The sequence below is a fragment of the Squalius cephalus genome (genome assembly GCF_949319135.1).
Source record: "Squalius cephalus genome assembly, chromosome: 24".
Taxonomy (NCBI): domain Eukaryota; kingdom Metazoa; phylum Chordata; class Actinopteri; order Cypriniformes; family Leuciscidae; genus Squalius; species Squalius cephalus.
The window spans coordinates 6,740,788-6,766,422 of NC_137145.1; the positions used below are offsets into that span (position 1 = coordinate 6,740,788).

Here is a 25,635-nt window from a genome sequence, read left to right on the forward strand (position 1 = left end):
ACTAGTGGAATCTACTGTCACGTCGCGCGCATGTTTTCAGTTCACTGCGCTTTACGATGAAGAGAGAGTTGCGCATTGCAGCCAGAACACAGACCACAGTGGATCTGTGGCTCATCACATGAGTGGATTTAACACAGCCACACACACGCAACAGGTGAGCAGTCCTATTCGCTTTTCGACTGATATCATTTTTTCTATGATATGCTATGTTGTAAGACTTTTTTGTTGTCATTAAAACTTTTAAAATACGAAATTGATATGGTCATACTCTGTGGCTATAAATGCTGAGCTGAATAATCTCGTGTTTATACTTTGAATAACACGTAGCCTATGCACAACAGTAAAAAAAAATTGACTATTGTTTTAAGAATTTGTAATGCAATTATTGAAACCTATATATATATATATATATATATATATATATATATATATATATATATAAATTAATATAATTTTCACTATTTTACACCACTACACCAGCACAAGCTCTTGTCGTCCTGTTAGAATTATTTGACCAATTAATAATTGATTAAAAGGAAGTTCACTTTTAAACAAGAAAGTCCTTTGTGGTGTGGTTGAGACATTTTCATCATTTAGATATCTCATCATCAATAAATTGTGGACAGTTTTTGTTTTGTTTTGTTTTTTGCAGTATTTGATGAAACCAATATGAATATCTTATCAGAATGAATTGTCATTTCCCTTTTCAAGATCTAAAATAGACAAAATGACCATGAACCTCTCTGCTGACAACCTCACTTCGGACAACTTCACGCTCCTGCCGTATTACATCCACTCGGCAGGGATGGCGGTCAGCTACATCTTCTCATACCTGCTGGTGCTGCTCCTTTGTGTCGTGGGGAACGGACTGGTCTGCCTGGTGATCATCAGGAACCGCAACATGCGTTCGGTCACTAATCTCTTCATCCTGAACTTGGCCATTAGTGATCTGCTGGTGGGAATGTTCTGTGTGCCCACCACACTGATTGACAGCCTCATCTCAGGTCAGTGGGGGGGGTCATCATCTTCATCATCATTGCCATCATTATCAATATAATCTTCATGAATGTGACCGTCATATTCAATATCATGACTTTCATATCAGTATCATCATAATCACAGTCGTCGGATTTCTGCTTCATGTGACAATCCTGTCCTTGATTTCTCGACAGGTTGGCCTTTTAGCCAGATCACCTGCACTATGAGCAACCTGATCCAGGGCATGTCAGTGTCTGCTTCTGTCTTCACTCTGGTTGCCATAGCAGTTGATAGGTAATGATGATTAATTTTACATACAGAAAAGGCATAAGCCTAGTCCAAGACTAAAATGCATTATTGAGCTGTTTTAACTAAAGCAACTTGCACTGATATTATCTTAAAATTTATTTTGTCTCAAGATGCAAATAAAAGCTACTTAAATGTCCTAATTGTCCTAAGGCCTAATTCTGGCTTAATCTAAGCCTTGTCTGTGAAACTGGGCCAATTTAACATTTTCATTAGAAAATGATTCTTGGTAAAGCAGTGTAGTGCATTAAATATGCTTTTGTGCCAGAGAGATGGGAAGGGCTGTGGTTCTTTTAGGGTATAATTTGCAACTAGTGCACTCAGGGACTACAAAACACTGCTGCTGGATAATTACCAACCTCAAAAAGCATTCTTTGATCATTTTAATCTCTCTGTGTTATTATTAACTAATTTAATGCAATTTACCTTCATAGGCTAATGGATGTATTAGTGTACATTGCCCATCTGTAATTTTGTTGAGGTAATTGCCAACCAATCATGGTACTTTACTTTAGAGTTTGATCATTATTTTATGAAGGAACACTATGCAACTTTTTTTTTAACAAGATTTAAATCATCTTCTTCCAAAAATGTGTTTTTGTCGTACCCTCATATATGGTGAGCCTGTTATAAGTTCGATATTTCTGACCGGACAGGATGCTTTTCACAGGAAATAGCGTACATGTGTCACTTGCCCATGTGTGTCTTGTCCAATCCGTAAAAAAAAGTTGATTCGGATACTTGTGTGTATGGCTGGGAGGAGTGACATAGGTTAGTTGTCACATCAAGTGAGAAAGATTGACATGGATCAGCTAAATCTTAAAAAAAAAAAGAAGGCCAAACAAAGGAGCTTCTGCTGGCAAAAAGAGAACATTCCAGAGCTTGTAATAAAACAAGAATCAACATTGTCTTGGCTTTTTGGAGATGGCGAGAACTTGAAATGTTGCAAAACATTTGTATTGAACAGATAAATTGTCATATGTAGCTCTCTAACAGAGTTTATTGTAAAGCATTATCTATTGTGAAGGGTCAATTCATTATGGTTGTTATAGCGCTGTGCTGGAATTCATTTTCAAGGACCGTGTCTATTAATGGGTAAAACTACAGTTACAGTTTATTAATCATTTGCACAAGCAACAGCATCAAGCATGATATGTCTAAAATATCAGCAGAATACAGTTTTTTTAATAACTAGTTTTAGTTAATGATAATTTCCCTGTTTTTAACTGAGTACTTAAGCATTACACATGTCTATTGACAGGTTTACTGGGATTGTTTACCCTTTCCATCACCGCCTGAGGCCGGTCACTGCGCTCTTCGCCATCATCTTCATTTGGCTGCTCGCTTTTGCCATCATCTTTCCTTCCGCTGCAACCTTGACCGTCATTCACCTGGATGACATCTACATGGTGCAGGACAACCAGATCTACCCACTGTTTGTGTGTTTCGAGGACTGGCCGAGAGCCAACATGCGGCGAGTTTACACCACAGTTATCTTCATCCATGTGTATCTGGCCCCGTTGGGTCTAATAAGCATCATGTACGGCTGCATCGCTGCCAAACTCTCCAACAACCTACGTGAGAATCGAGCTCGCTCCAGGAGGAGGATGAAAGTCATCAAGATGCTCATCATGGTTGCCGTTCTCTTCATGGTGTCCTGGCTACCGCTTTGGACTTTGATGCTTCTTACGGACTATCAGGATCTGGACCGCCAGCAGATTGACTTCTTGAGCAGCTATCTTTTCCCTGTAGCTCATTGGCTGGCGTTCTTCAATAGTGGGGTTAATCCGATCATCTACGGCTTCTTCAACGAGAACTTCCGGAGGGGCTTCCAGGCCGCTATGGCCTGCGGCTCCTGCAACTCTGTTGGGTTGGAGATGTGTCACACGCACTTTGCTCTCCCGCCCCCAAACAAAGTATCCAACGGGAGCCGAGATGTGACCAACAGGCGGAAAGATTGCTGCTTCGCTGTAATGCCTCAAGGGGCGGCTAATGGTATTCAGGGAATTCTCCTTGAGAACATGAATGGAAATACAGCCTCCCACAGAGTTATAGGAGCCTGGATGGAGTGAAGGATTGAGGAGTTCTATGTCCCAGGAGAAAGCTGTAGCTTTGCCATTCTTCTCAATGGCTCAAGTTGCTCAGCTGGCACTTTCAACTCTACTGGATAAGTACATGACCTAGATGCTGCCATCTTTGCTTCATAGATAACCAGTCCCCAAAAAATTCCTGAACTTTTCAACTTGTTTGTATTTTGCTCGCAAACATTATTTCAGAATAAACAGCTACTTTTGAATGGCTGTCAATGGATAAACATACTTTTTTGTCTTAATGGTGTAACAGGATGATGAGGATTATAAAACCAGAACATTTCAGGTTTAAAATATAGTGGCTGGACTCTTAACCAAATTTAGTGTATCCAACAGCAGAGGGTCTCATTTAATGGGTTAGTGGAGATTTTGACACCGGATACCTGTTTTTCAAATTAAACTTTCGTCTTGCATCCATGGAGGATTAAATGAAATCCGCAGAGCCTAAAAATTTGCATGCAAGCCAACCACATCTGGGCTTGCAGCACGACATTTGAGTGCCACTCAAAAAAATAAAAAATAAATAAAAATAAATAAATAAATCAATACCAGACACACAGTACAGGATTTATCACACATATCTGGGAATAAATTAATTCAAAAGAGCAAACCAAAAAATGCTGTGCCCAGGTATATGTTCCCATTATGAATACTATATACTTGACATCATTGGACATCAAACCACAGGTGCCTTGTAGAAACTGTAAATTTATATATGTATATATATATATAAAAGAAATCTTAAAGGGTTAGTTCACCCAAAAATGAAAATTCTGTCAGTAATTACTCACCCTCATGTTGTTCCAACCCCGTAAGACCTTCGTTCATCTTCGGAACACAAATTAAGATATTTTTGATTAAATCTGAGAGCTGGATCACTCCTCCATAGGCTGCTAGGTGACCGAAACTTGCTGGCCCAGAAAAGTTATTAAAGAGATCGTTAATATAGTCCAAGTGACTACAGTGGCTTAATCTTAAGTATATCAAGCGACGAGAATACTTTTTGTGCGCAAAAACAAACAAAAATAACGACTTTATTCCACTATTCATTTCCTTCTCTCTGGGCCTCTAGTTGGTTCACGTAGTGTTTTTGCGTAGCGCGTCTGTGTTACACGTCACCACGTAGGCTCACAATTGGCCAAAGTGTGTGATGCGTCTGACGTGCAACACAGACGCGCTGCGCAAAAACACTACGAGGCCCAGAGAGAAGGAAATGAATAGTGGAATAAAGTCGTTATTTTTGTTTGTTTTTGCGCACAAAAAGTATTCTCGTCGCTTTATAAACTTAAGATTAAGCCACTGTAGTCACTTGGACTATATTAACAATCTCTTTAATAACTTTTCTGGGCCAGCAAGTTTCGGTCACCTAGCAGCCTATGGAGAAGTGATCCAGCCCTCAGATTTAATCAAAAATATCTTAATTTGTGTTCCGAAGATGAACGAAGGTCTTTCGCGGTTGGAACAACATGAGGGTAAGTAATTACTGACAAAATTTTCATTTTTGGGTGAACTATCCCTTTAATGTTTGCTTTGATTAAAAAGTGTATTAGTGATTTTTTTATTCTTATATTTATTTATGTTTAACATATATGACTCTTAATTCACTTTTATTGTCATTTAAACCTTCTCATATGTTTTGTCAGTAATGATTTACACAGATGGAAATGTTTTTACCTTGTTTCAGAACTCTGCTTTAAAATGTGCGAAGTGTAAAGGCTCTGATGGAAACAAAAGGGCAACAAACCTTTTTGTATATTGCATGAATATATGTGGATATGTGGGAGGTATTTTGTGCCCATTACTCTGGATTGAAGTGACATATAATGCTAAATACAGAAGCACAGAGAAAAAAAAAAAAATTAAATTATGTTTTTACATCATTTTATATCATCATGTTATTTCATGTGTGGTGACACCATTCTGTTATGAACATAATTCTTATCTGTCAGCTCAGTTCTTGCTGCCCAGATTTAGTGATATTGTAATTTAAAGAGTGTTATTGCCTCTGAAAGCACCATATTATTTTGCTGCTATGTTTTCATGAGTAACACACACTGTTATACAAGTTCATGGAATCATAACTGAAGATAAACATCACCTAACTGGAAAATAAAGCCATTTAATGTATAAAATGTGACCGCTAAAGATGTTTACCGGAGTCATTTTTTTTATTGTAAATATGTTAATTAAGTAGATATTATATTCATTGCTTCTGTTTTTCACCATATTCACAAATATTCTGTTAATTGTAATACCTTGCTTAGTCATTTTTATACCATGTGGATTTTGTAAAACAAGCTTGCATTTCCACTCTTGGGCATGCAATTCACATTTTAATTGATTGGTGCTGCTAAATGCCTCTCATATTGAGCTATAAGTTTTACATACACTTGCAAGTAGGGTGACTAAGGAACAGCACTCTCTGAAAAAAATGGTACAAAAGTTGTCACTGGTATATGGTACCCTTTAAAAAGGTTCTGATATGTACTTTTTGTTACCACCTTTGAGGTACTAACATGCACTGCAGTGACAGCTTTTGTACCTTTTTTTTTTGAGAGTGTGGTAGCCATTTTGTAGGGTTGTTCCAAACAGAAGGGCTCAAACCTCATAACCTCTACACAGGGACAGTCATCATACATCTGCACCAGGTTTGCCAAATGTAATGTAGTTAAACCAGCTTGATCTGCAAACGTGCTCAGGTTCTGTAAGTGCAGAACGTTTGAAAACATTTTAAAATCAATATTCTTGTAACCGGGTGTAACCGGTAGCCTGGGAAAACCCAGACAACTTCCGGCAAATTCAGATTTGCTCGAGAAGTAGTCTGGCAAAGAGCTCATTCAAGCCCATTTCCATGGCCTAGAAATCGCGGCACCAATCAGAAACGTTGAGGCGGGCTTTACACAATGACGATCGCTCTGATTGGTTTTAGGTCTATCCAATTGCGCCCAGAGGCATTTGAGCGACGTCCATTCAACTTTTAAATGGATTATTATATTCAAATTGCAAACACATGAGGACAGTCTCCATGAAAGACCCACTGGCAGATGAACGTGCTACTACATTTCTCTCCGAAACGGTAGGAAATTAAATTAGATTTAATAGAGGATTTTAACTGTGACACGATGATTGACAGGGCAGTTTAAGTGACAGGATGCACGCGACAGATCCGTCCGATAAAGATGACGAAGTAGTATGTCCCAAAGCTTGCCTACTTTTTTGCTACACATTCAAAAGTAAATACCTTTTCTTCACAAAAAGAGTACATACTTTTATGGCATATTTTATGGACGCAGCATATGGCTTTACACGATGACGATCGCTCTGATTGGTTTTAGGTCTATCCAACTGCGCCCAGAGGCATTTGAGTGACGTCCGTTGGTGACGCCCCTTTGGAAATGATTTGTCTATGGAGCTTTGCCAGACCATAACTCAGTTACTACTGAGAATGGTCTGGTTTTAACCAGGCTATGTAACCGGTCAACCGGCTCTGAGCGGGATTCAAACCGGAGTTGCTGTGGCGTAGGAGGTACCTCTTGAGGCCAGGGGAGTGAGGTTTACATGTACAGCTCTTACTGACCTGAGTCCGTTACACTTACCCCCCTAAACCCATCTGGGTCACGGCACCAAATACACTTTGTTGTTACACTTACACTTACACCTACACTTACCCCCCTAAACCCATCTGGGTCACGGCACCAAATACAACCAGTTCCACTCAAACCATTTTGAGCGGGATTCGAACATGAGTCATCAGCGTGGGAGGAGGGCGTTCTAACAAGAACACTATGAACCGCAGCCAATAGCGTAAGTATCAAAATAACAAGTCAATGGTTTTGCATTCCCTCGAAAACTTTGCAAACATTTTGCAAGCGAACAAAGAGTTTCTCAGGGAAACGCAAAACATTGGTGAGAGAACGCAAAAGCATTGCCAAATAATTTTTCCTCCCATCATCTCATATTTTTTTCTTTACTATTTTCCTTTAGGGTCTGCGTAGTACGGAAATTTTTTTTTGAGCCCCTTGCAAACCTCTGAGGCTGAAGCTTCAGCATAGGCATGATACTTTTGAATGGAACTCTGTTGATAAGTTTGTTCCTTGAACAAGCCATATCTGTCAAGATATTTAGAGAAAACTATTACAAATAGAATAAAATAGAAAAAAAATTTTTTTGTTGAAACAACTGTTTTGCTTAAATCTAAATAACTATATTAATAATAAATAATACATAACTTGCATGGTTAAAAAAAATCTCTTTGTATATTCTGAAATTTTATAATTTTGCCGAGAGCATTTCTGATGGGCTTCTTTTTACTTTCGCTAGATAGAAGTGCGGCCGCTCCGCTTGGAGACAACCGCAAAACATGTAGAGAGCGTTACTGATTGGTTAATAAAGCGTGTGTCGGCATTTGCTGTTTACAGATTTTAGCAAAAAAAAGTCACACGCAGTACGCTGATTTCTGATTGGTAAAAAAAAAAAAAAAAAACCGTGGCCTGCTCACCTGGTTCTTCCTTTGCTTGACACAGTCAGAGACTGGCTGTCACTGAGACAATTGTGATTCTTCAGGTCACATTTCAGATAGGAATATTTTATGATTGCTATTCAAAAGAAATATAAGATATTGCCACTGTAAGTGCAATTAACGAAATATAATTTGTTAAAATAGCGTCAGATTTGTGTTTTAAACATTTTTGCTTCTGCTCTGCAGTGAAATGCACGAGCGAGCGCGTTCGCGTTCTTGTCCCACACAGATGGGCTCAGGACACTTTGAGTGCACTGACCTCCGATCTGTGATGTTTGTAAGCTTGGTGTTGGCACGAGGCCCGGGTATTTGAGCGAATCACTGGACTAGAATAAAGGCATTGAAGAGAGCAAAGCCTCGCCTTCCCGGGAGCTCCCATTTTCCCAAGTCCTCCAAGCTCCCACCGCAGCCCTCAGCTCTCCGCCGGCTCCAGGTCCACATCCACATCCGCACTCATTCCCGTCATGAATTCCCTGTGGACATGTTTGTTTATGTTCAGTCTTCGGCTTTTATCAACGATCGCATTGAAAGTGGATTCAAACTATCACACAAGTCCAGGAGAAAGTGATGAAGTTGACTACATGGACCCATGCAAAGCTGGTAATTGCCTATAACAATATGTTTCTAAACTAAAAGTTTGTTTTGTTTTGTCTTGTTGCTGATGTTATTTTGTTTTGTTAAATAACCTACTGTTTTGTTTTATTATTATTATTATTATTATTATTTGCTTTGTTTTGGTTAAAGTTTTTTGATGTTTTGATTTTTTTTTTTTTTTTTTAAAGTTGTTTTGTTTTATTTTGTTTGCTGTCGTGTTGCTTTATTTAATATTTTGTTTTGGTTAACATTTTGTTTTATGTTTTGTTTAATCGTGCGTTGTTTTATGTCATTTGGTTGTGTGCTGTTATTGTGCTGTGTTGTTTGTGTTGTTTTGTTTTGTTTAGCTGTGTCCTGCAGGACAGCATGAGATCTGGGACAAGTGAATGGGATCCTGGTGATTCGGCACCTCCCCCTATCCCAACTCAGAAATCAGCATCCTCGGGCAGAGTGTGTAGAAATAAAATGTTGCCTAATTTACAGCACAAAAAGCATTAGTTACCCAACCAAGTTTTGATGACCTGTAAAAGTTTAAACCCTAACGTGACATCTAACACAGACAAAAGCACCAATTCTTTGAGCTAAACTTTGTAATTGCAATAGACAGCAGGTTAAATGTTGTTTTGACTATTAGAACTGAATTTAATACTAGGATTGTTTACATGCCATTATGGTCAAACAGTGCTCTGTGAAAATGTTTTCACAAGAAAAATAGCTGCATATTCGCTATTTATCATTTTCATTATTGCTGGAGTGCAAATTCATTATTACTACTACTATTATTATGATTAATCATTATTAAATCAGCATGTTTTCCAGTTGCTTCCTTTTAGAGGCAGTGTTACTGAGCCAGTGGCCAAGCGAATATGATTCCCACCTGCTGATGAAATCGTTAACCTTGTAGTATTGATTTTGACTAATTTAAAGGAGAGTTCACCTAAAAATGAAAATCATCCCATGATTTACTCACCCTAAGCCATCAAGCCAGATATGACTATCTTCTTTCAGACGAAATCAATCAGAGTGATATTAAAAAATGTCATTGCTTTTCCAAGCATTATAATGGTAGTGAATGGTGGTCCTGATTTTGAAGTCCAAAAAAGTGCATTTATCCATCATTAAAGTGCCCCACACGGCTCAGGGGGGTTAATGAAGGCCTTCTGAAGTGAAGCGATGCGTTTGTGGATGAAATATATCCATATTTACAACTTTATAAACTAAAATAACTAGCTTCCGGCAGACGGCCTACGCAAGTCGCCAGAAGAGTAACACTTGACGCAATGTATGACGTCGGATGTCAGAGTTAGGAGTATCGTAAGCTTGGATGCCTCTTACGGTTCAAACAAATAGGGCTGGGCAACAAACTCAAGCTTCTCTGACATTTCTCTTTAAAAATTCCCATTTTAGACTTCTAATTTGTGAGCGGTGTTTTGTTTTGCTCTATCCTCTGCGCTTCCGCATTCATCAATACATCATGCGTCAGGTCAGGGGTTATTCTTTCACCGTAAATCGATACGTACGGCTGTCTGTCGGTAGCTAGTTATTTATTTTAATTTAAGTTTTAAATATGCATATTTTTCTTACACAAACGCATCGCTTCGCTTCAGAAGGCCGTTATTAATCCCCTGGAGTTGTTTGGATTACTTTTATGATGGATGGATGCACTTTTTTGGACTTCAAAATCAGGACTGCCATTATAAAGCTTGGAATGCCAAGACATTTTTTTTATATAACTCATATTGTATTCACCTGAAAGAAGAAAGTCATATAAGAGAAGCGCTTTAAAAAAATTAGTTGAAAGGCATTTGAATTTACATATGAATCATTTATGTTTCTGACAGGGGCTGCCTAGCATTTTGGACAACTGTTCATTACCCTCACAGCATGAAGTGGGCTTCAGGCCATTGAAACCTATCAAGAATTTGGTTTGGTCCAACCAGCATTAAATTGAGACAGTTGATTTGATGCTAATAAAGAGAAGAACTGAAATGGGAAATTGGAAGAGGAACAACTACTGCTGCCATGTAGCGGTAATGACTAGATTCGATGGAACAAAAAGAACAGATTTTAAAGGAATTTTCTTCTGTCTTACATCGTGTATGTAAAAACCCATCGCTTTGTTTCAGAAGGCATTTATTGTCGTATGGATTACTTTTATGATGGATGGATGCGCTTTTTTTAACCTTCAGAAACTCAGGCACTATTCAATGCCATTACAAAGCTAGGAAGAGCCAGGATATTATTTAATTTAACTCTGGTTGTGTTAGGCTGAAAGAAGAAAGCCATATACACCTAGGATGGCTTGTTGAGGGTGAGTAAATTATGGGATCATTTTCATTTTTCGGTGAACTTTTCCTTTAAATGTGAAGGCCTGTCTTTGCATCCATTTTGCTGAAGGGAATTGTTTGGATTGAGAAGAAGGGGAAGGTGAAAAGTTCAATGTCTTTAAAGTTTTACATGAGACCTGGCAGTGTATTGACTTAATATCTCAATATGGAACGTTGATAGATTTTGTGTCTGTACACTTTCAGTTTTGAGCAGAACAACAGTGAAGATGGATGCTGATAGTGACACTTGGCCATTTTTCTGTCAAGCCGTTTAGACAGCATATTTAATTTTAACCTTTAACTGGGAACTGCTTTACCTCAAAATTGGTATGCTGTGGCTTGCTTCTTTCTTCTTTTGACACTTCGAGAACAGCGTGACAGGAGGGCGTGAGTGTATGTTTTATATGCATGTTCATAGATTTGACAGCTTCGTGCGAAAAATTCAAGCAAGACAAAATTATACTCATATATTTTTTGGTTTGTTTAGTAAATGTTTCAGGCTTAATAAGATGTCCTGCCAGGCTGAACATACCAGGGTACAATAATAAAAGTGCTCCCTGCTGCCTCAGAGTCCATAAAACTATGAATTCTGCTGCTAGGTCACAAATTCCAGAAATGAATGTTCACAGCCACTCATGCAGAGCTACGATGTCTTTATACAGAATATAAAGGATGAAAACAATTAGTAAATTAAAGCCATGATACCAAAATAAGGTTTTATTGCATTTAGTTGACAAAATAAACTTAAATCTATATATTTTTTGAAAGATATTAGTTAACATAATATATATTTCATGGGCAAGCAGGCCAACATTACAGATGATTAATCTTAATATTTTGTACAATAAAACGTTCTCTAGAACGACGTGGTTCCATCTTGCTAATAACACACAAACTAGGGATATAACAGCTATTGACTATTTAAAAAGCCTTTTATTCGATTTTATTTTATTTTACAAACAAACTGTATAAGGAAGCTTTAAAGGGATAGTTTGAATTTTGTCATCATTTACTCACCCTCATGTTGTTCCAAACCTGTAAAGAAAGTTTCTTTCTTCTGTTGAACACAAAAGAAGATATTTGAAAGAATGTTGGTAATGAAACAGTTGATGGTAGCCATTGACTTCCATAGTAGGTTCAGCAGAAGAAAGAAACTCATACAGGTTTGGAACAACATGAGGGTGAGTAAATGATGACAGAATTTTTATTTTTGGGTGAACTATCCCTTTAAGCTTTTACAGAAGGACACTTATTGATCTTTAGATGTCTGTGTTTTATGTTTTAACATTGTCGCTCTTTCATCCATCTTTAAAGACCTGTTTGCATGGTTTGTTAACCTAATTAACAGTTATGAAACTTTTCTTAGTTGCGAAAAACCTTACTTGTCCCTTCACTTATGGATTATATTTTAATATACAAACAGAGACATCCGTTTAAGGATGGTGGTGACTTAAAGTTTAAAGCTCTAATGAATATAAAGGATTAAAAATCCAACAAACAAGAAAACCAACACAGAAATCCCAAAGCGGATTTTCCAGACACGGGAGAATTACTAGAATCACAAACTCGTTCTGTTATCGCCAATACAGAGGGACCATCCATGCAATTACTGTGCTGTAAGTCCCTGAAAAATGCAAAAGTGTCTGCTGAAAGGCTGCTAATAGGTTCTTAGAAAAAGTACCACAAATCCTGTTCATTTAGATTTGTAAAGTGCCTTTTAAATCCCTCCATTTTAAAGCCACTGCACCTGCACTATATAATGGCTTCTGCCTGCATAGGGTAGCGTTAATGATCAAAGCCCTGGAGCAAAGTCACTAGAGTCTTTTTATGGAAGTTGGCGTTGGTGTGTGGTTCTTTTTCAAAATCTCCCTGCAATTTGACCAGACTGTATGAGAGTTATCTCATTAAAATCTGATTTGAGACTGGTATACAAGTTGCAGGTGTGACCCCAGAACACAGATTTAGTTTTTGGGGACCTGTGAACATCTAACAAGAACCTGAAACTGGGCTGAAAGCTGCTTCTCATCATGGTGATGTTTTCCCCCCTCATCAAGTCTCACAGGGTTGCATGTTACTTGACCTTGAGAAATTCAGACAGTGATTTATTGTCGTCTTTGTTTAGCTGCTTTTCTAGGGGACATAGCCTTAGATGAGGAGGACTTGCGCTTTCTTAAAGCGAACTATATGGATGCTATAGAGAATGACTCTTCTAACTTCCCTATACCTGATTCAGGTGAGTACGGTTGCCAAGTACAGAGCGCTGCTATACCATGCAATGATATTCAGTGCTGGGTAGTAACTGATTACATGTAATCTGGATTACATAATCAGATTCCAAACATTAAGTACTTGTAATTAGATTATATTACATTGTAAAATACTCTTAATCATGATGTATAGCTGTGAATCATATCCAGTGACCTGCACTAATTATTGAATCTGGAAAACTGGACAAGAAATAAAATAAAATAAATAAACCTGGAAGACATTGGTTATTGGTGACTGAGACAGATCGGACACACAGTTAAGTTTTAAGGCACTAATCATGCAGATTTAGCAAATTTGCTACACTGTGTAATGTCACTGCTGTTTATGTGCTTTTTAATGTTTCTTTATGTAATGCAGGGATTCCCTTTTTTTGTCAGCCAAACCCCTTTGACCTAAAGTGTTAATTAAAATTAAATTAATTAAAAGAGATTTTTTAAGTTAATATGTTAAAATTTAACAGCACGGTTCTCTGATGGTCAATTGCCATTCAGGTAAACAAATAAAATATTCTGTCCTATTTTATTTTGATAGTTGTTATTTTAAAATGATTTATTTTAATTTTACATCAAGATTGAATTAATAATCTTTTCATCAACTCACGAACACCCTGCAAAAACCTCAGTTTTGGAAACCTTGATGTAATGTGATGTTTAATGCATTTCATGTTGTTAATAACAAAGTATGGTATCCTTTTTCTTTAGGTCAAAATTAAATCAAAATGTAGTCTGATTATATTACATAAGCTAAAATGTATAATCTAATTGAATACACTACAGACTACAGTTTTCCTCGTGTAAATTATAATTGATCTAGCCAGCACTCATTATTAAATGAATGTGTAATACTTAATTCTGTGGAATCAGGTCTTTACAAACTTCATGGAATATTCTGAGTAAAGTAGACAAGTACATTTTGTCTGAAGCATTGTCTTTGCCCTAGCAAACAGATCCTCAGCTAATAGCAGTGCAAAGGACCCAGTTTTGGCCCATCGACGCCTTCTACGCAGAAGAAGAGCAGCCACAGCCAGACCTGAGAGAGTTTGGCCGGATGGCATAATACCCTATATTATTAGTGGCAACTTTAGCGGTAAGGCCCCATGTTTTGTTTTTTATTTCATATTCTCCTGTACAGTATGTGTTTTTTTCCCCAATGTCCTAATGTTCCCATGTAATGTCATTTTTCCAACTGCACTTAACATCATACAAAAGCTCTAAGCTTAACACTAACAAAATACAACAAATCCAATTTAGGATTAGTCTTATCATCCTTTGTAATTTTTCATTAGTAAGTTGGTGCTCAAAGTTTTATCTAGATGTCCTTTACTGATTTAAATCAAATGCCCTGCAGGCAGCCAGCGAGCCATTTTCAAGCAAGCCATGCGCCACTGGGAGAAACACACTTGCGTGACCTTCAAGGAAAGAAGCACGGAGGAGAGTTACATCATCTTTACCATCCGGTCATGTGGGTAAGTTCATGTTCTGAGTTTCTTTGTAGAGAGACTAATGTTGCTCACCTTATTGACTATTCCAGTTTCTCCCTCAGTCCCCGATGCACAGAAACATCCCAAAGCTCCAATCATTACAGCAGTTTCTTTGATTTGACTTTCTATAGGCAACAAGTGCACAAGCAAGTTTTTTCCTAGAGCAAATCTGGCTCCCAGCATGTATTGCTGCAGTGCAGTCACTGTGAATTGACACACAAATCATTTTACAGGATATTCAACACACACACAAAAAAGACATTATTGTCTAACTAGACACTATTGCAGCTAGAACTGTGTGAATGTGTCTTTGCAAAATCAATGTCTAAATAGCTTGGCTATTGGTTAATATAATTTAATTGTTTGTTTAATTGCCATTAAGAAGGTAAATAGGGTCAATTGTGATTAAAAACATAGCTCTGTTTCTTTTCAGATTGACCACACATACATACAATTAATATAATAAAACAATAATTTTAATATAGTTTTAATGTAATTATACATTTTGTTTTTTTGCCTAGCAGATGATAAAACAGGTTAAAAGGTCCCCTAGACCTGAGCCATACACTATTGTTCAAAAGTTTGGGGTCAGTAAGAGTGCTGTAAGAGCGCCTCCAGGCGCCATTTTCGAGTAAATTTAGTTTTTTTGAAAAACCCACTTTTGCGAACTACTCCTAGGTTTTTGGCCTGATCGGAACCAAACCACTGCAGAAATGTCAAAATTCATGAAATTTAAATTCACGGTCGCTAAGGGAAACCAAAATGTTCAATGTGACCGGGGCCACTTTTACTAAAACGGCTATAACTTGATAGCCTGGTAATACCAAACTCTGCTACTTCGCTTTGCTTCGTAGACAGAGTCTGGCATGGCATAATTGAAAAGCGTTTTCTTTCTCGCGGGGGGGGGGGGGGGGCGCTTGTCTGAAGTTTAAAATCATTAGTTATCCGTAAGCCAATCACATAACGTTTGGTTATGGCGTGTGTTATGCGCATGCTCGGCCGCATCTAACTTCCACTATAAACACATGTATGATGCGAAAACAAAACCATCGAGCGAAATACCGGAGTGAACATGGCTGTGAACGACTTTTGCAGATTATGTGAAGTAAATCTACGCATCCACGGTACAATCAGCGTCTACGTCACGGCTCTCAGCCCACCCTCTGTTCGTTGATTGACCGGCTGTTTTGAGGCCGGAGGAAAACGGGGAATACGGTCGCTATCTCAGACTGAGTACAGAAGCGAACTGAAATTGAGCGGAAGTACGAAGTCTGACGTAGTCAGGCTAATAACTTGAATTTATCTTGATCGGAACTCGAGTTACTTGAACTAGGCTATTTTCCTTGAACGGAAAGAGATATTTTTGCTAAACTCGGGACACGTTTATGAGCTCAATCTGAGGTCACATGAAAAAAATCATAACGATTGGCCACTTGATGGCGCTATAACAGGAAAAAAGAAAACATGAAAATGGCTATAACCGCACCCAACCGTTAGTCCGATAAAAATTGGCATGCAGTGTCTTTGTCCAGGGTGCCATGATAGTCTATGAGAACATTGGCATATCTCAAATCCTAAGTATGCGTCATCGGCACAATGCCCTGTAGGAGCCTGAGAAGTTTCAAACCAGCGTTTTTCACGGAAGTGACCTCCTTAGACTGCCGAGTCCAACGATACCAAACATGCCAGGTTTCGCCTTATGGTTTGTGTAACGGTGTCGTTTAGCGCATACAAAAACTTGCGATTATCTTTGAAACCATTTGTCCGATCGAGACAAAACCACCACAGGAAATTTGAAAACATAGGTCAATAGCTAAACAATAACGCCCAAATGTCAAAATTATGATAGGAATTGACAAAAAAAATCCAATCAGTGTCGCCCATGGATCATTTTTATGCTCTCATAAATATAAGTGTCTAAACTTCAAAACGAAATGAGATATTTACAACAAATTTGACACACATATGGGCACACTTTGAGGACACCTACTAAAAGTGGTGGAGATCAGGCAAGACATGGTACTTTAACTGTCAAAGATATTTGACATATTTTTGTCATATTTTTCCTTAGTAAATTGCCTGTATTGGCTGTAAATGGTGTATTTGTTTATTTGGATCCCCATTAGCCACTACCTAGGCAGTGGCTACTCTTCCTGGGGTCCCAACAAGTACAAAAATACAAAACTACATTTAATCAACAACAATAAAAAGTCAAGTCAATGAAACATACTAACCCAACAATCATTCCAAATATCAAAATCAACAATTTACAATATATTGTGCCATTAAATGTTCCTTTAAATATTTTTTTAAAACTCATTTTTCTTGTTGAAAAATATGTAATATCAATGGTAAATCATTCCATATTTTCATTCCTCTATACATTACAGTTTGTTGTTTTGCAGTGGTTTTCGAAACAGGAAATAAAAAATATCCCTTTTATGCCTGCCTGGTGTTAAAATTATGACTAGTACTACTATACAAACGTTGTGAGTACAGGACATTAGCAACTCTAGACACAGAAATATTTCTTATAAAACAAAGCAGAGAGACAATCCTTCACCAGAGCATTCTTATTATATTAGCCCTTCTATTACAGTTTAAAGTGAGTCGTTTAGCTCTGTTCTGGACTAATTGTAATTTTTCTTTTAGTTAAATTTTTTGTCTTTACTTGATGCACTCGACCACACCACTGGGCAATAATCTAAGCAAGAACCATTGTTTGCACAATTTTAGAAATACAGTGTTGAGAACGTCTCGGTTACATATGTAACGCTTGTTCCCTGAGAGAGGGAACGGAGACGTCTCGTCGTGGCCGACGATTTTGGGATCTCGCTCAGAGGACCGATCTACTTCGAGTGTAACTAAATGAGCCAATTTCACCGAGAAGTTCCCTATCATTCGGTCACTCTCGACATCTCGTCGTGACCAACGATTTTGGGATCCCTACCAAAGTGCCACGGGCGCTGCCCGCTTCCAGTGCCCTGGGCAAGCCTCCTAAACCCTCTTACCCTTCTTGGCGATGAGACAGGGCTTACCCAGAGAGTGTCCGTCACTACTGTTCCGAATAACCCCTTTATAGTGACAAATATTGGATAACGCTGGGAAAGCGTGCCCCCCTTCTTTTACAAAGGAGGGAACGCTGCGGAATCCACATCCTACTAGAGGTCTAGTGGAAGATACCATATGGACTAACCTTGTGAGGGCTGTGCAATACGGAGTCCCTTAGTGGCTCTCACCATCTGGAGGACAACAACACTGGCAGGGACGGCAGGGCGGACTCTACCAGGGGAGACACGGGCTTCATTAAGAGCTTGCCGTGGAACACGCATATGGAAACCTGCTGAAGGTCGCACATATGGGCATCCAGGCCTAGAGCTGGCTCTCGAGGATACATCAGTCGTAGGCCTGGCACCGGACGCTCCGCAACGTCCGGATGCCATAGGGATGATCGGAAGACTCACAGGGTCTACTCAGAGGACTCTCTGGAGAATTCTAGCGCACTTGTGGGCGCAGCAAGCCGACACTAACCTGGGGCCCCCTCGTGTCTCTGACCGTTTGAGGCGAGAACACGGGAGGCGACCGGCTCCACACGAAGGCTATAAAACCTAGTGAATGTGTTGAGTGTCACCCAACCCGCAGCTCTACAGATGTCTGTCAGCGAGGCGCCCTGTGCCAGAGCCCAGGAGGATGCAACACTTCTGGTAGAGTGAGCTCGCAACCTGAGAGGACAGGGCACACCTTGTGCTTGGTAAGCCAAGGTGATGGCATCCACTATCCAGTGGGCCATCCTCTGCTTGGAGACAGCCTTCCCCTTCTGCTGGCCTCCGAAACAGACAAAGAGCTGGTCTGAGGTCCTGAAGCTTTGTGTCCGGTCTATGTACACTCTGAGTGCTCGGACGGGACAAAGCAAAGCTTGGGCTGGGTCTGCCTCCTCCGGGGGCAGTGCTTGCAGGTTCACCACCTGGTCCCTGAAAGGAGTGGTGGGAACCTTGGGCACATATCCAGGCTGGGGTCTCAATACCACGTTGGTGTCACCCGGCCCGAATTCCAGGCACGATTCGTCGACTGAAAATGCTTGCAGGTCCCCTACCCTCTTGATGGAGGCCAATGACAGCAGAAGCAAAGTCTTCATAGTTAGAAGCTTCAAGTCAACTGACTGCAAAGGCTCAAATGGGACGAGCTCAAGTGATCTTAGTACCAGTGTAAGGTCCCAAGAGGGTATGGAGGGAGGTTGAGGAGGATTTAACCTTCTCACCCCCCTAAGGAACCTGACGACCAGGTCATGCTTCCCAACCAATTTACCCAGTATGGGGTCATGGTATGCAGATATTGCAGCAACATAAACTTTGAGGGTGGAGGTGGACAGCCTCCGCTCCAACCCTTGCTGCAGGAAGGAAAGCACGGCTCTGATCGAACATTTCCAGGGGTCTTCTTGGTGAGAAGAACACCACTCAACGAACAGGTTCCACTTCAGCGTATAAGCTCGTCTCGTAGACGGCGCTCGGGCCGAAGTGATGGTGTTAAGTACCTCTTGGGGTAAGTCACCTAGAACCTCTGTGCCCCATCCAGGGGCCAGACATGGAGTTTCCAGAGGTCTGGGCGCGGGTGCCAGAGGGTGCCTCGTCTCTGAGAAAGCAGGTCCTTCCTCAGAGGAATCGGCCAAGGAGGGGCTGTCGCGAGGAGCATTAGTTCTGGGAACCAGGTCCTGCTGGGCCAGTATGGAGCTTCTAGCAGGACCTGCTCCTCGTCCTCCCTGACCTTGCACAATGTCTGTGCGAGAAGGCTCACTGGGGGAAACGCATATTTGCGCAGGCCCCGGGGCCAGCTGTGTGCCAGAGCATCCGTGCCGAGAGTTGCCTCGGTCAGGGAAAAGAACCACTGGCAGTGGGTGGTTTCTGGGGAGGCAAACAGGTCTACCTGTGCCTCTCCGAAATGACGCCAAATCAGCTGAACCGCTTGGGGATGGAGTCTCCATTCTCCTGGAAGTGTTGCACGTGATAGCTCGTCGCCTATGGTGTTGAGTGCACCAGGAATGTGAATGGCATGAAGCGACCTCAGATGCTTCTGACTCCAGAGGAGGAGGTGGCGGGCGAGTTGCGACATGCGGCGAGAGCGCAGACCACCTTGATGGTTGATGTACGCAACAGTCGCAGTGTTGTCCGTGCGGACAAGCACGTCTTTCCCCTGTAGGCACCGTTTGAGGCAGCTCAGAGCAAGACGTACTGCTAGAAACTCTGGCAGTTGACATGCCAATGCAGATGGGGTCCTGTCCAAACCCCTGAGACTGCATGCCCGTTGTACGTGGCACCCCAGCCGGTGGCAGAGGCATCTGTGAATACCACTGCATGTCGGGACACTTGTTTCAGGGGAACTCCTGCCCGTAGAAACAACAGGTCTGACCATGGGCTGAAGTGTTTGCGACACTCCAGAGTAACTTGGACCCGGTAGGTGCCGCGTTGCCACGCCCACCTCGGAACTCGGCCACGGAGCCAGTGCTGAAGCGGTCTCATATGGAGAAGACCGAGCGATACTACTGCCGCTGCGGCCGCCATATGCCCCAGGAGCCTCTGAAAATGTTTCAGTGGAACCGCGATTCTGCCCTTGAAAGTGTTCAGGCAGTTCATCACCGACTGGACACGCTCGTCTGTTCGACCGAGTTCAACTCCATACCAAGAAAAGAGATCCTCTGCACTGGCAAGAGTTTGCTCTTTTCCCGGTTGACCTGAAGACCCAGCTGGCTGAAGTGACTGAGCACCAGGTCCCTGTGTTCGCACAACTGAGCTCGGGACTGTGCTAGTATGAGCCAGTCGTCGAGGTAGTTGAGGATGCGAATGCCCTGCTCTCTCAGAGGAACAAGGGCCGCCTCCATGACCTTGGTGAAGACAGAAGGCGACAGGGACAGCCCGAATGGTAGGACCTTGTACTGGTATGCACGACCCTCGATCGCGAAACGCAGAAATATTCTGTGTCGCGGGAGGGTGGAGACATGGAAGTATGCGTCCTTCAGGTCTATCGCTGCAAACCAATCTTGGGGACGGATGCATTCGAAAATGCGTTTCTGCGTCAGCATTTTGAACGATAGCTTGTGTAAGGCCCGATTCAAAACTCGCAGGTCCAAGATTGGCCGTAACCCACTGCCTTTCTTGGGTACAATGAAGTAAGGGCTGTAGAACCCTGTCTTCATATCGGCTGGAGGAACCGGCTCTATCGCATCCTTCGCCAGTAGGACTGCGATTTCCGCTCTCAGGACAGGGGCATTGTCTGAGGTTACTGATGTGAACCGAATACCTCTGAACCTGGGGGGACGCCGGGTGAATTGAATCGCGTAGCCGAGCCTGATGGTCCGAATGAGCCAGCGAGATGGCCTGGGGAGCGCTAGCCAGGCTCGCAGAGACCGTACAAGCCGGGACCAAAGGAACCACAGGCATACCCGGGGTGGGGCAGCGAAGTGGAACACAGGGACCCGGCCCATGGGGCTCTCTTCCTGTCGAGGCGGCCGTAGGCGGGGTCTGAGCGTTGTGAGTCGCTTACCTGGTTCCGTGGTAGGGCAGATGGGACATGAGGATGCTTGAATGTGTCCTGAACCCGTCCGATGCTGCCCTCTGGCGATAGAGGAAGGGGAGTGTGTCTGGGTAGTGTACCATGAACCGCTCCCCGAGTCGTCTTGGGACCCAGAGAGGAGAGAAACTGCTCTTTTATTGAAAATTTGGGTACCACTGGCTGTTGGGCCAGCGGCAGAACAAAAGAAAACTAGAACAAAGGATTCTCCTGCCGGTCCTCCTCCGGGGGAGGGAGTGGTCCTGTTGCCATCTCCCAAGGAGCAGTCCTCTCCATCTCTGGGTCGCCCGTCTCAGGGCCTCTTACCCTTTTTCTTCCCTCCTGGTCTGGCGGAGGCCTGGAGGGTGGTGGCCCTGCGGAACCGGTCCTCACTGTCACCCTCAGATCTCCCAAGCTATGGCCTGAAGTAGCCCCCCGAGGAGGGTTAGATCGAGGCAGATGCGAGGGGGCTCCCATACCTTTGAGGAGTGAGAGCCGCGATCGGAGCTCCAAGATGGACATGTTCCCGCAGTGAGAACATGACTCAGCCACGAACGCTGACATTGCATGCCGAATGCCCAAACATACAATACAGCGTCCGTGACCATCACCTGTCGTCAGGAAACGACCGCATCCAGAAACGCACGGTGTGTTTGCCATTTTTGTACAAATGCGCGCACACCGTGAAGCTCTTTTAGAGAACTGCTCTCTTGTCTGTGCTGAAGGACGCAGGGAAAATGCCCACTTGCAACACCAACAGGTAAGGGGAATCCCGCGGTGTGCTACCGTTACCAGCTGTTAAAACAGCTATTGTTTCAAAATGTGCTGGATCGGTTGAGGGAAGTCGCTGCTGTGCCGTGTCGCCAACACTCCAAAAGAACAGGTAAAACACTCGTTTTAACAGTCTGTAGATCTTCTTTGTTGGCAGAAGCTCAATTCCGAAGCAAAAAGCTGATTGCATCATGCACCAGCTGCTCATTTATACCTGTGCTGATGAGGCAGAGCAGCTGAATGCAATGATTGCATGCCAATGTGAAATTGGCTCGTTTAGTTACACTCGAAGTAGATCGGTCCTCTGAGCGAGATCCCAAAATCGTCAGTCACGACGAGACGTCGAGAGTGACCGAACGATAGGGAACCAACTTATTATTCCGTACCTACTTTATGACCAATTGTATTTCCTCATCCAAAGCAGTAGACAACTGCTTAATTGATGTTGCAGGTAAATATGTTTTATCATCTGCATACATGACTGTCCATGCACACTTTAAAACATGAGGAAGATCATTGGTCTTAAACAACTTCCTTGAGGCACACCACATTGCAACTCTTTCACATCTGAATAACTTCCATTATAAAATACACATTGTCCCATTAGACAGTTAACTTTTAAACCAATGTACAGTATGAGAAGTAAATTTGTAACATTTCAGTTTATGACTGATCCAGCAATAATTTATGATCCAGTACATCAAAAGCTGAGCTAAAATCTAACAATACTGCTCCTACTAAGTTATTGTCATCAATCTGTGCTCTCTCAATATGCATGCTGAAAATTAGAGAGTAAATTATTCTCCTTAAAGAATAATTGAATTTGCTCACAAACTATCATCTTCAGTACTTTGCTAAGAACTGGTAGTAAACGTATTGGTTGACTGTTATGACCATTAAAACCCAGTGCTGCATTTTTCTGTAGATGAATAACCTTTGCATCTTTCCAAGCTAAATGAAAAAACCCTTTTTCAATACTGATATATAGTATACTATACAATACTAGATGTAGCAAACTGGTTCTGCCAAACAACATTTCTTCTTTTAATTTATCAACTTTATTTATGAAAAAATCATTAAAATAATTTCCAATTTCATATGGTTTAAAAATTGTTAAAATTGAGTCACCTGTATCAATAAAAGAAGGAATTTGACTTGATTTCCTATCCATTATTTCATTGAGTGTACTCCACATTTCTTTACAATCATATTTACATTCACTTATTTTAATTTTGTAAAACATTCTTTTCTTTTTCCTATTCATTTTAGTTACTTGATTTCTTAATTTGCAATAAACGTCCCAAACCTCCTTGTTCCCAGTTCTGTTTGCTGTACCCTTTGCCACATCTCTCTCAAACATAATGTTTTTCAACTAATTAACAATCCATGGTGCCCTAACATTCTTCACTGTACATTTTTTCATAGGTGCATGTTTTGTCTTGACTGAATCTCTGATATGATCTTTTATAAATTACTTTTGGTTTCCTAAGTTTTCTAAGTATTCTTGCTAAATAAAACATAATATCTTTTTACGCATGTGCTTAAAGGCCTTAAACGGCTTGAAACCCGATAAATGCTGCCTGCAGCTTTAATTTGAAATGTTTTTGAAAGAAGTCTCTTATGCTCATCAAGGCTACACTTATTTGATCAACAAAAAACAAACACTGTTTTTATAGCACTGAATGAATGATTGACGCAGAGTGTAGTAAAAAGATGGACCTTGCTGAAGTTTTCATGGCTCTAACAGCCATGTCACTCCACCACAGTTCCCAAAAGAGCAGGCCATGTGCTGCCTGTGACAAAAACATCCTTGCTTTGGATTCAGTTAGCACAAAGCCTTTTTTTCTCAGCAGAAGCAGATCCTGACCTCAAGGTCTGACCGACTATATAATTTGCTCCATTCAGCTCATTGTGTGTCTCACAATAACTCAAAAGGCTGAAGGATGAACTTAATTGTTGTCATGCTCGATGGTTTTCAAACGGGTCTCTCAAACATCTTCTGCCCTGCCTCGTTTGTTCAGACAAACACGACTTATCTGATTAAATTCACCAATGCTGCATACATTTGGTATAAAAATACAGTAAAACACTAATATGGTGAAACTTTTAATTTATTATATTATATTGTAACAGTTCTAGGTTGAATTCACAGTTACTAGTGCTTTTCCGCTACACTGGGGACGATGTCCACAGTTCTGAGGGGGGAGGATGCCGATATAAGCAGAGAAGAAGTGAAGTTAAAGGAGAGGTGACAAAAAACATGGGGTGCTTCTCAATTCTTATGTGCATCCTCGTTTCCTTTCCTTGAATTTATACATGCGTCACGTTTAGTCAATAAAGCTCTTCCGCAAAGGATACACCTGTGTATCCTCGCTCATGACTCCTCAGGAAGCCTCCTCACTCCTCGATCCTCGCCTCCTCGCAGTGCTATTAGAGAATTGAGATGCCCTTCAAGATGGCTGAGCTCGATTGGTTTCCGGGTCATAGGATGGAGGACGGAGGAGCGAGGAGGGATACTGAGAAACAGTCATGGATGTGAGCTGTAGCTCAAGGTATTCATCTGTGGTTTGGTTTTTGAGGAGAAATAGTTATTCTCTTTGCTACTCTTTTAAGCCTAATGTTCTAATTGAGCACATGCTAAATAAGTCTTGAGACAAGTTTCTCTATTGGACTGTTTTATGCTAAGTTCGACCGCTTAATGCGCGTGGGAATTATCAATGGATTATTGACTGAGTTTGTCGTCTTCAAACTGCTTAAACCTGTGGAACTTCCTGTGGATGTTTGACTGAAATCATCATGCCATCATTGACTTTGAGAACGCTGGACTTGTGACAAGCTGCGTGGAAAACTCGTGGGGTTTTTCTATCATACAAACGATTGAACTGATATGTAAATATGGTATGTGTTTGCGTGGAGGGTGCATACGTTTGATGTTTGATGATACTTGTTTGGCACTTAAATATAATCACTGCAAAACTCAACGGATGGCACCCTACAGTACCTCTTTATCTATTTTGATATATTTTAAAATGTAATTAATTCGTAATTTATTTTCAGTATCATTGCTCCAGCCTTCAGTGTCGCATGATCCTTCAGAAATCATTCTAATATGCAGATTTGCTGCTCAAGAAACATTTGTTTTTTATTTCAAATAATATTTAACAATTGTTGCTTAATATGTTTGTGGAAAACAGTGTTGTGTGTGTGTGTGTGTCTAATGCATTACTAAGTAATAAATTACAGTCATTTTATTACTTTTCCCTTTATTACTTTTATTGAACAATTCTATATAAAACAATTAAAATTTAATGTCTAATGTTAAAATGTATAATTTTTGCTATTTTATATTTATTTGAAAGAATTAAAATAGCAGTTTCATGTATATCCTTGGATTGTACTGGTTGAGGTTGATTTGAGATTTAGAAAGTATTTAGTAATAAGGAATGTAATAGTAACACTTACACTGTTGAAGATCTTATTAGTAGCTTGTAATTTATTCCTTTTTAAAGTTACTTACCCAACATTTTTTTTTCAGGATTATTTGATGAATAGAAAGTTCAAAAGAACAACATTTATTTGAAATAAAAATCTTTTGTAATACTATAAATACAAAGTTCTGTCATGGAACTCTAGATGGCGCAGGCTGATAGTTCCTTAACTCAATCTGTTTGCAATCACATCATTATCGATAGGGAACAGCTGATTGGTTCCCTCTGTATCAGTAGCCAATGAGCTTGCTGCTTAACCTTCAAATACTTGGTC

The 25,635-nt window shown here is 40.8% G+C and overlaps 2 protein-coding genes across 3 annotated transcripts in view; both read left to right on the forward strand.

Annotated features, from left to right (window-relative positions):
- npffr1l1 (neuropeptide FF receptor 1 like 1) lies at nt 1–3,880 on the forward strand. The gene is made up of 4 exons (XM_079861692.1): nt 1–154; nt 712–1,004; nt 1,173–1,272; nt 2,546–3,880. Exons 2-4 carry the CDS (start codon nt 728–730, stop codon nt 3,354–3,356), a joined length of 1,188 nt encoding a protein of 395 aa, XP_079717818.1. The 5' UTR covers nt 1–154; nt 712–727; the 3' UTR covers nt 3,357–3,880.
- A 4,062-nt stretch (nt 3,881–7,942) lies between these two features.
- bmp1b (bone morphogenetic protein 1b) overlaps nt 7,943–25,635 on the forward strand; it is a 39,904-nt gene continuing 22,211 nt past the window's right edge. For both annotated transcript variants that reach the window (XM_079861747.1, XM_079861748.1), the window contains exons 1-4: nt 7,943–8,493; nt 12,937–13,047; nt 14,022–14,168; nt 14,430–14,547. In XM_079861747.1, coding sequence (XP_079717873.1) covers nt 8,358–8,493; nt 12,937–13,047; nt 14,022–14,168; nt 14,430–14,547 — 512 coding nt within the window. In that variant the 5' untranslated portion in view covers nt 7,943–8,357. The remainder of the gene's footprint in view (nt 8,494–12,936; nt 13,048–14,021; nt 14,169–14,429; nt 14,548–25,635) is intronic.

Coding starts and splice junctions, on each gene's coding strand:
- npffr1l1 (XM_079861692.1), top strand. CDS start 728: ATGACCATGAACCTCTCTGCTGACAACCTCACTTCGGACAACTTCACG. Junction 1,005..1,172: donor GATTGACAGCCTCATCTCAG/GTCAGTGGGGGG, acceptor ATTTCTCGACAG/GTTGGCCTTTTAGCCAGATC. Junction 1,273..2,545: donor GTTGCCATAGCAGTTGATAG/GTAATGATGATT, acceptor GTCTATTGACAG/GTTTACTGGGATTGTTTACC.